The sequence below is a fragment of the Tetrahymena thermophila genome, assembly GCF_000189635.1.
Source record: "Tetrahymena thermophila SB210 genomic scaffold scf_8253817, whole genome shotgun sequence".
Classification (NCBI taxonomy): Eukaryota; Ciliophora; class Oligohymenophorea; order Hymenostomatida; family Tetrahymenidae; genus Tetrahymena; species Tetrahymena thermophila.
The window spans coordinates 23,424-32,672 of NW_002475927.1; the positions used below are offsets into that span (position 1 = coordinate 23,424).

General features: G+C 22.4%; 4 protein-coding genes across 4 annotated transcripts; all 4 read left to right on the top strand. All coding sequences in view use genetic code 6, as the record gives it.

Moving 5' to 3' along the window:
* Positions 1–580: 580 nt before the first annotated feature.
* Positions 581–1,977, top strand: TTHERM_00918510 (ribosomal protein L7/L12 carboxy-terminal domain protein; the record flags this gene model as incomplete). The annotated part of the gene is made up of 4 exons (XM_001027843.3): positions 581–804; positions 1,092–1,285; positions 1,481–1,689; positions 1,762–1,977. The coding sequence occupies 4 exons, from the start codon at positions 581–583 to the stop codon at positions 1,975–1,977; spliced, it is 843 nt and encodes a 280-aa protein (XP_001027843.2).
* A 1,117-nt stretch (positions 1,978–3,094) lies between these two features.
* On the top strand, positions 3,095–4,179 carry TTHERM_00919520 (hypothetical protein; the record flags this gene model as incomplete). The annotated part of the gene is made up of 6 exons (XM_001027845.3): positions 3,095–3,215; positions 3,315–3,363; positions 3,415–3,487; positions 3,540–3,622; positions 3,712–3,828; positions 3,885–4,179. 6 exons carry the CDS (start codon positions 3,095–3,097, stop codon positions 4,177–4,179), a joined length of 738 nt encoding a protein of 245 aa, XP_001027845.2.
* Positions 4,180–4,879: 700 nt separating this feature from the next.
* Positions 4,880–6,394, top strand: TTHERM_00919530 (hypothetical protein; the record flags this gene model as incomplete). Its single annotated transcript, XM_001027846.1, has 1 exon — positions 4,880–6,394. The coding sequence occupies one exon, from the start codon at positions 4,880–4,882 to the stop codon at positions 6,392–6,394; it is 1,515 nt and encodes a 504-aa protein (XP_001027846.1).
* A 527-nt stretch (positions 6,395–6,921) lies between these two features.
* TTHERM_000919539 (dynein heavy chain family protein) lies at positions 6,922–8,887 on the top strand (the record flags this gene model as incomplete). The annotated part of the gene is made up of 3 exons (XM_012801034.1): positions 6,922–7,896; positions 7,980–8,378; positions 8,459–8,887. 3 exons carry the CDS (start codon positions 6,922–6,924, stop codon positions 8,885–8,887), a joined length of 1,803 nt encoding a protein of 600 aa, XP_012656488.1.
* Between the last annotated feature and the right edge of the window lie 362 nt (positions 8,888–9,249).

The window sequence follows — 9,249 nt, forward strand, 5'->3', positions numbered from 1 at the left end:
ATAATGATTTATCTTTTATCTCTACTAAATGAAATAATAATAAATTGCATGGCCTAAAATTAAAAATGTATTTATTTACAAATTTAAACTTGATTATATTGCTTTTTTAATTAAAGAAAAAATAAATTTTTGATATCTAATTAGATTATTTTAATTAAAAATAAGTTTTTTGATTGAAAGTCTATTATTTCTTTAAGTTGAAGACTCATAAAAATAGTTTCACATAAAATTTAATATCAAAAATAATAAAATAATTTAACTTAGTTAATAGCTAATTCTAATATATGTGCATTTCACGAACATTCTACGAATAGTTAAAGAAACAAAATTTGCTTGAAAAAAGATTCGAAAACAATCAATTAATGAATGAATGTATGTATTTGTGTATCATTAACTCATTTCCTACATACTCTTAAAATATTAAAAAATTAAGAAAGGTATTGACCATAATTAAAAGAAAAATAAAAGACAAAAAAATTAAGAAGAAATATTTATTTTAAATAAGATTTGTTAACACAAATTAATACAAACAAAATAAAGTAGAGGAAGAAGGATCTATACTAATTTTAACAGAGTAATTATGATTGTATAAAGAGGTTTACTTAGATTATTAGCTGCCAAGAACTGTTAAGCACTTAGATGTTCATTTTCCAGTTCTGCTGAACAACCCCAAGAAAAATTATTTAATTTCACTTCCGAACATATCGTCACAAAGGATTAAATTGCAAAAGATGAACAATATTAGGAATTAGCTTTTAAATTTGAAAGAGAATGGTAGAAAATTCAAAGAGAAACTGAAGATAAGTACATAATTACATAATTTAAAAATAAAAATATTAGAGTTTTATATTAGCAAAATTAAAATAATATTTGCCTTCAATTATAATTTTACTTTACAATCTACAGTATCGAATAATCTGACAAATATCATTTATTTTAACTATACATTTAATTTAAACATAACCTCATTTACTCAAATTTTCTACAAAAAGACAAATCATATTTTAGCTATTGTTAAGTTGTGCATAAATAGATTTTTCAGCACATAAAAATGCTAACAATTAATATTTTTTTATTTATTTATAATATAGATAAAGACAAGCTCTTGATGCTGAATTGACTCCTGCTTAAAAAAAGAGAGTTGAATTTATTGCTGACGCTTTCATTGAACTTAATATTATGGAAATTAGATATCTCAATCATACCCTTAAGGAACGTTTAATTAAGACTACTGGTCTTTCTCCTCTTAAGGTTAATATTGACTGGCCTTCTCTTAAATAGTTAGGTAAATTACTATAAATAAATATATCTATCTATTAATTAATCTTCAATAAATAAGCTTTTAGATTATTTAAATATGCAAATCTTTTTTATAATACATATATAGAAGAATATATATATATTTAATAAAATATATGAAGCTAATTAGTTTTTACTAAAATAAATTGTTTTTCTTACTTTAATTATTTAATTATATTAGAAAACGGTTCCTGGCCTCCTGCTAACCCTAACTGGTTCCTTCAACAAGAAGCTATTGCCAAGTTATGGCCTGCTGGTTAAGCTGGTTTATCATAATTATTCGGTGGTATGATGGGTGGTGGTGCCGCTGGTGGCTCTGGTGCCCCTCAAGCTGCTGCCGCCGCTGCTGCTCCTGCTGCTGAAAAGCCTAAGGAAGAAGCTCCTAAGGAGGTAAATTAAATAAATAAAAAATTTAAATCCTACAGTATATATAACTTTATAAATTAACTTAAAATATAAAAGAAACAAAATTATGATGTCGAATTATCTGCTATTGATGCTGCTTAGAAAATTAAGATTATTAAAGAAGTAAGAACTATCCTTAACTTAGGTTTAAAGGAAGCTAAGGATATGGTCGAAAAGACTCCTTGCATCCTTAAGTCTGCTTGTAAGAAGGCTGAAGCTGAAGAATTAAAAGAAAAATTAGCTGCTATTGGCTGTACAATCAATCTCATTTGAAAAAATTTAGGAATATTTAATCTCTTTTACTGCATTTATTTTATAAAGAATTGTTTAATATGTCTTTGTAGTAGTCGTGAAACCGATCTATTAATGATTTTTATATAATATATTAAGTTATGTAAGATTGATTGATTAATTAATTAGAAAAGAGTTAGTTAGTAAGTAAGTTAGTTAGTTAGTTCATAAGTAAACAAAATACTAAAAATTAAGCAACAAACATATCAAAAGCAACTTAGAAGCAGAATTTGAAACAAACTATTTTAATCATAGAAGTGTATGCAATACACTGAAATACTTTTATCTTCTTTTAAGCTCAATAACAATCAAATAATTTTTTGAACTACACAAACTATTTATACTTGTTTATTCTTGAAAAAAAAAGGTTATTATCTATTCTATCTTCTTTATAATAGAGAATTAACAATCGGGGCGTTTATGGGCCAGGGGGGTAAAAAAGGCATTTTCCTTGCTATTTCAATAAAATCATTTCAAAATTGATTTTGAAATGATTTTATTGAAATAGCAAGGAAAATGCCTTTTTTACCCCCCTGGCCCATAAACGCCCCGATTGTTAATTCTCTTATAATTAGTTAATTATTTCTATGTTAAAGTATTTAATATTTTGTAATCTTTATTCTAATAACATTTATTTTCTCTCTGATTTTCTTAACCTCCAATTAAAAAAATAAATTTAAAGGATTAAATACTTTGGCATAAGTTGAAATTATATTCATAAAGTTTAAAGCAAATTTTTAAGTTTAGGATACAAATTTTATTTGTTTTTATTTATTTTAAATAAAAAAATTTAATTAAAATATTTTTGATGATCCTTTTATGCTTTAAAATAAACATTTAGATTCTATAAATAATTTTCTATCGAAAAACTTATAATCAGCAGATAGATAATGAATGTATTTGATATAATAGTTAGTTATAATTAATAGTTAATTAATCAATCATAATTTTTAAATTTTTAAATAAAAACTTTTTTAGTGCCAGTTCACAAATTAAGATTTATTTATTTATTGACAATCAACTGAAAAAAATTATAAAGCAAACAATAGATATTTATTTTCAAATTCAGAATATAAATAAATTTTTAAGTTCTAAAGTAATGAGAGGCTCTTAAGTATCCCAAGTTTCGAAATAATCGGAAATGAATTAATCATCTAGATCTTCATTCTAAGCTTTTGAAAAGGATTATCCTAGATTTGATAACCTTGATCCTTCTTTAGGTAAACAGAAAACATAATTTCTTATTTCAGGAAAAACATTTCAAAGATATATTTATCGATTTATTTAACAGCATAAATTAACTAATTTTTATAAATTAGATGGAGGATTTAAAATTATTTATATTCAAGAACTTCCAATAACTATAAAGTAATATATAGAAATAAGATAATGCGTGTTTAAATAGATTTTTATATTTAGATTATTAGAAGGTATTGAATCATTTAATGAAACAACAAATGTAGAGCCTATTTTAATAAAAATGATGTAAAAAGTAAAGCTAATATTTAAGAAGCCAAGAAATTAATCTATAAAATTTATAATAGACTACTGGAAAAGAGAAAAGACTTGATACCATAAAAATTGAACTTACAACTGAAGCTGATCTTTTTTTTAACTTTGTATTCGAGTAAAGCAGTTTTGTTTTAATTTCTTTATATTAAATCTTTTAGATTTTTTAAGAGTTAAAATAAATCTTATTATCACTAAATAATAAAGAGCTAATGATGTAACATTCTTAAAAATGAAGAAAAAGTAAAAATGGAATATTGATTTTGATTAATTGTCTTCTTCTATAATTAAAATGCTCACAAGCTGTTAGAAAGATCCTCATAGGTACTTAAATTATTATTTCATACATTCAAATATTAATAAATAAATCAAAAAATTAGCTTTTAATTAGCTTTCGAAATCAACAAAGATCTAAATGCTGAATTAGTCATTTGCTAAACTACAGAATTCAAGCAAGTTGAGTTGATGAAATTAGATTTTATGACACAAAGTTAAGAAAATATTAGATAGAGTGTTGTTTTCCGTTTTAATTTAGTTAAAGCCAAGGTAATGATAGCAACATAAAGAGTTAATGATACAATTACAGTTTTGCAAGAAAATAATCCAATTTTATGTGATTTTATAAAAAAAAATACAAGCTTGGTTAGACCAAAATAATATTCACCGAATTATTGAAATTCACCAGCATAAAAAATATATGTTTTCAATTAATGTTTGTATATTAAATAAAATTAAAATTTATCTACCAGTTCATAAAAAAGTTAAATAAGTCCTTTAATATTTTTAGAGATAGTTTATAGAAAAGTACAAATATAGTAGACCCGAAAAAATAAATATTTATAATTTATTTATTTATGAGTATTAATAGTAATATAATAAATTATTTGTTTAAATTTCTAAAATAATCAATTTTAAAAATATATTTAGAATCATAAAAATATTAATTTATAGTTAAAATTATGCATAAATTAAATTGAAAAATGATAAAAACTAAAATTATTTGGAAATGATTGTAATTATATAGAAATTTTAATTTATTGCCAAAAATAAAAAGAATATTTTATTCAAAAATATTTCATAAGAAATAGATAAATTCTTCAATTAATTCTGAATTATTTTTTTCTATTAATATCAAATGTCTTGCTTATATAAATACTTTTAATTGAGTAAATTTAGAATAGATCCTTCTCAAAGTTTCTTTTCTATTTTATTAAGCTACATGAACACATACATTTAATAACACATTTATTATACATATATGTTAATCTAAACGTAGTAAAATTAATTAATATACTGGTTTACAAATAATATATTTCTAATTTTTGATCAAATTATAATCAATAATATAGAACTATTTTTAAAAACTAAAGAAATAATGCTACAAGAATTAAGTGAAGATTTAAAAAAAGAATTAGGGTAGAGCATAACCTCTAAGTTAAAAAATTATGGATAATTTGAGTTTGAGGGAAGCACTATAATAGTTGAGTATTTATAACATTTGTGGTTTCAAGCTAAACTTATGATAGTTCATTAGTTTTACATTCCAAAATCTTCCTAATTATATTCAATCAAAGAATCTCCAAACTTTTAGGAATTTCTTTCGCAGATTCAAGCATTTAAGGTGACTTAAGATAATGATTCTTTTACTGTTTCATTTTTAATCGAATTAAAACATGATTACAGCTTGAAAAAGGATACTTTTGTTGAGCAGCTGACTAAATTAAAGATTGAAAAACCTCATGAACTTAGAAGTGCTATTTCTAATTCTATGAATAAATATTAAAAACATTATGCTAACATTATTAATAATATGCCATTTAACAACAAATTAGATGATGTATTTAAAAGTGATTAAGCTGTTATATTTTTGGCTAAAAACTGTTTGTAAGTCCATGAAAATTAGTTACTTCCTCATGCTAAAATTGAGAAAAAAGTCTACTTTAACTAGCCAAAATGTGAAGAAAAAATAGAATATAATTAAGTTAGTGGCAATATTTTTTCTCAACTTTAAAAACAAAATAAGATTGAGTAATTTAAATTGGAATCTATTATTAACTCAATTTAAGCATATAAATACTTTACCTTTTACTAGCATAAATTCCTTTTGGTTTACTATACTACTTTCTTGTAAGTCATTGAGAAATAGGAGGAGGGCATTTTAATACATTAGATCGATGATACAATTATATAGTAAAGTGCATTATTTGCAGTCACATAGTAGGATGAGCATATCTTAATTAATATTGAAGGTGATAGTATGTAATCATATCCATAAATGACTCATCTACTTGGAAAATAATTAGTAAATATAATGGAAACAACACAGTTTATGAATATTTTTACTGAAACAATTGTTCATCAAAACATTAATTCAAATATAGAAGTATAGGAGCTATCTAATAAATTTAAATTGGGCTCTGTCCTCTTATATAGGAATAAATTTTTTACTAATTAAGCCTGTGTTTACTTGGGAAGTGATTTAGTTATTACAGTCATTTTGGATCATGAAGATTAAGTTTAAAAAGATAATTAAAATTAATAACCTATCTCTGATGAACAACAATAAATGAAAGAGAATTAAATGGAAACAGAAGAGTAAAAACAAAATAATGAAGAATAATAAATTTTCTAATTTTCTAGATTTGATCAATTTATTTAAGGTCAAAAAACAATTGAAGAAATAAGATTTAAATTTTAACCATATGATAAATAAGAACTTTTCGAAAAGGCCTTATAAATGAATAAATCATCCTTTTTGTTTAACATTTATAAATAAAATAGCGAACATTTAGCTTTTGAACTTGCTTCTGGTTTTAGGTTTTCACCATAACAGAAACACATTATTAACAAAATAGGAGAAGTTGTTTAAAATATATTTTTTTCTAAGTGATTTCAAAAAATAAAAAGATTTGAAATTGAAAAAAACTAAAATATAATATGAATACCATTTATTCTCAAATAATATAATCAATCTACCAAATAAAAAGTATAAATTTCTAACAATAAATAAATTATATTTCATTCAAAAAGCTAAAATTATTGTTTTTATAAAAAAAATTTATTATCTTTTTCATCTAAATTAAATATTAATAAACATAAAATTAACTAATTGAAATTATTTTAATTTATGTTTGTTTTTAACATATTTCTGATATTTAAATAAAATGAAAAAATAATTAAGTAAAATATTTTCTATTAATTTGATATCTGCATTTTCAACTATGTTTTATTTCTATTTCTGTAGTAAATAATAATATATTTATTGAATGATTGGTTGTATCTGAGATCATTCATTAAATTAATTTCTCTAAATAATTAATAGCCTTAAAAATAATTATTATTAAATTTAATAACATTTAAAATACTTCTGATGCTTGTTTATGTAAATTATTTAATTAATTTTTATAAGTATTAAAAATGTAATCAGCATAAATAGAAATAATAAAGAGTAAATATCCAGTTTTAAAAGATATAAATAAATTTCATCTGTCAAAAAGTAAAATAAGACCTAATTTTATACTTCATGATAGCATTTCATATAAATCTGAGTGCGCTCTAGGTGGAAAAACTATGATTAAGTATAGAAGATAGTCTGAGATAGAAAGGGATATCAAAAAATAAAATGAAAAGATGGTTGATTAATTAGAACAGTAAAAGAGAAATCTAACATAACATATAATTAGAAAGTAATTTAATAAAGAAAGCAACAACTTTGCACCTCCTATTGATTTTAATGCTTTCTTGGAAAACTAAGATTAAAAATAATAATCAGGCTAAGATACAAATACTTATAATGTTTTTGGCAATTAAATTGGTAATGATGCTTTAGAAAAATAATCCATAGATTTTAATTCTAGGCAATGCCTCGACTAACAACCTTAATCAGAAGTTTAACTTCCTTTTTTAAAAAAGAGATTTAATACTCCTCCACTAAGTAAAACTAGATTGACTTAGAGGCAGATTTAAAGCAAAAATTACTTGGAAGCAGAAAAAGTTATTGATATTTATGCAAAAGATAATTATAAGCCATATAATTTAGCTTCAAATTATAATATAAAATCATTAAATAATATACTTCACAGTTAATCAGATTTTGATTAATCAATTCTTCCTACTCAACCAAGAATATTGACAGAATAAAGTGAATCATAAAATAAATCAATTTTAAACTCTTAATCTATTCTAAAGACTACTACTAAAAGAATTAAAAGAGCTGTCAGTGAATAAGGGATAAAACCATATAAAAAGAAAACAGACTGCTTTCCTGAAAATGAATTTTATATGTATCTTAACTAGGTTACTTAAAACCGCTAAAAAAACAATATAGTTGAAAATTCTATAAGCAAATTATTAAGTACACTTAAAGATGAATCTACATCTGAGCCTAAAAAGGTATAATAAAAATTACATTTTCAATCTTGATATATAAACAAACAGTTTATTTATTTATTAATTTACTTATTTTATTACTTTAGATTTAGCCACAGTCAAATGCACTGACAAAAAGGAATAGGAGAAGCTTAACAGATTAAAAAAGAGTGCAGTTTGACGAAGATGGAAAAGAAAAGTATACAAAACCTCATTAGTAGCTTACAAAAATTTAAGAATTGAGCAAAAAAACTTTTTCAAAAGATAATATAAAATTATTTATCAGAAAAATTTTGTTAAATATTTAAGATTATTTAAAAACTCATGATAATATGGAGATTCCTAAGCATAAATTAAATTATTTAGGAGCTGATAGACCTAAAATTTCTTAAGTTATTTTTAGTAAAAGTGGTTTTCTTCGAAAGGATTTGACAGAAGATGATTTTTTGCCAGTCATATATCCTAAAGATTTTGTTAGATCTGAGGAGGATAGAAAAAATGCACCTGTAAATATTATATTAAATTATCGAATTTTTCTGAATTAGATTTAACTAACATTTATTTAAAAATAAAATAAATAATTTAGTCAGCAGATATAAATTTTGACTTGAACACATACTTTGATTTTATGTACTTCAACTCACGTCTTTAAGAATATATTACAAAGAAAACTACAAAAGCTTTGGTAAAACTGGAAAAAGAGTTAACAAAATAAACAGATTTTATTCAAAATAAAAGAGAATAGATCATAAAAGATCATTAACAAAAAACGATAGATAAATTTAAAGTTAGGGGCTAATCACAGGAAATACATGCATAAGTATTATAAAGTGAAGACAATTAAAGCTCCTACAAAAATTATAATTTAAAAAGATAGCAATATTTAATGGATTACATGAATTTAATAGAAAAGAAATTAGGTAACATGGATTTAATATCCTAACTTACAAGAAATACTTACAACTAGGTTACAGATGTTATAAAAGAAGTAAAAAAGCATTCAAATGAAATTTGAAAGATGAATGAGTTTTGAAACTTATTTAAAAAATGGAGTGTTTTTTTATTAATATAATAATTAATTATAAAACTCTAGAAAATAAAATAATTTATTTCAGCTTATTTTATTTTATAATTTCATTTTTCAATTAATTAATTTTTTTAGTTCATTTTTATTTATGCAAAATTCTAATTTAAAGTATTAAATTTAAAATTTTGAAATATTTATTTTAAAGAAAAAACAATTTTGATATTTTTTTAATTTGATGAAAATTTAAAAAAATTATTGATAATTCTAAGTAAATTCTTGATTGTAAAATAGCTACAAACAAATAAATGAATTATTTGCCTGCTGCTATTCTAATTACTGTCAATGAAACA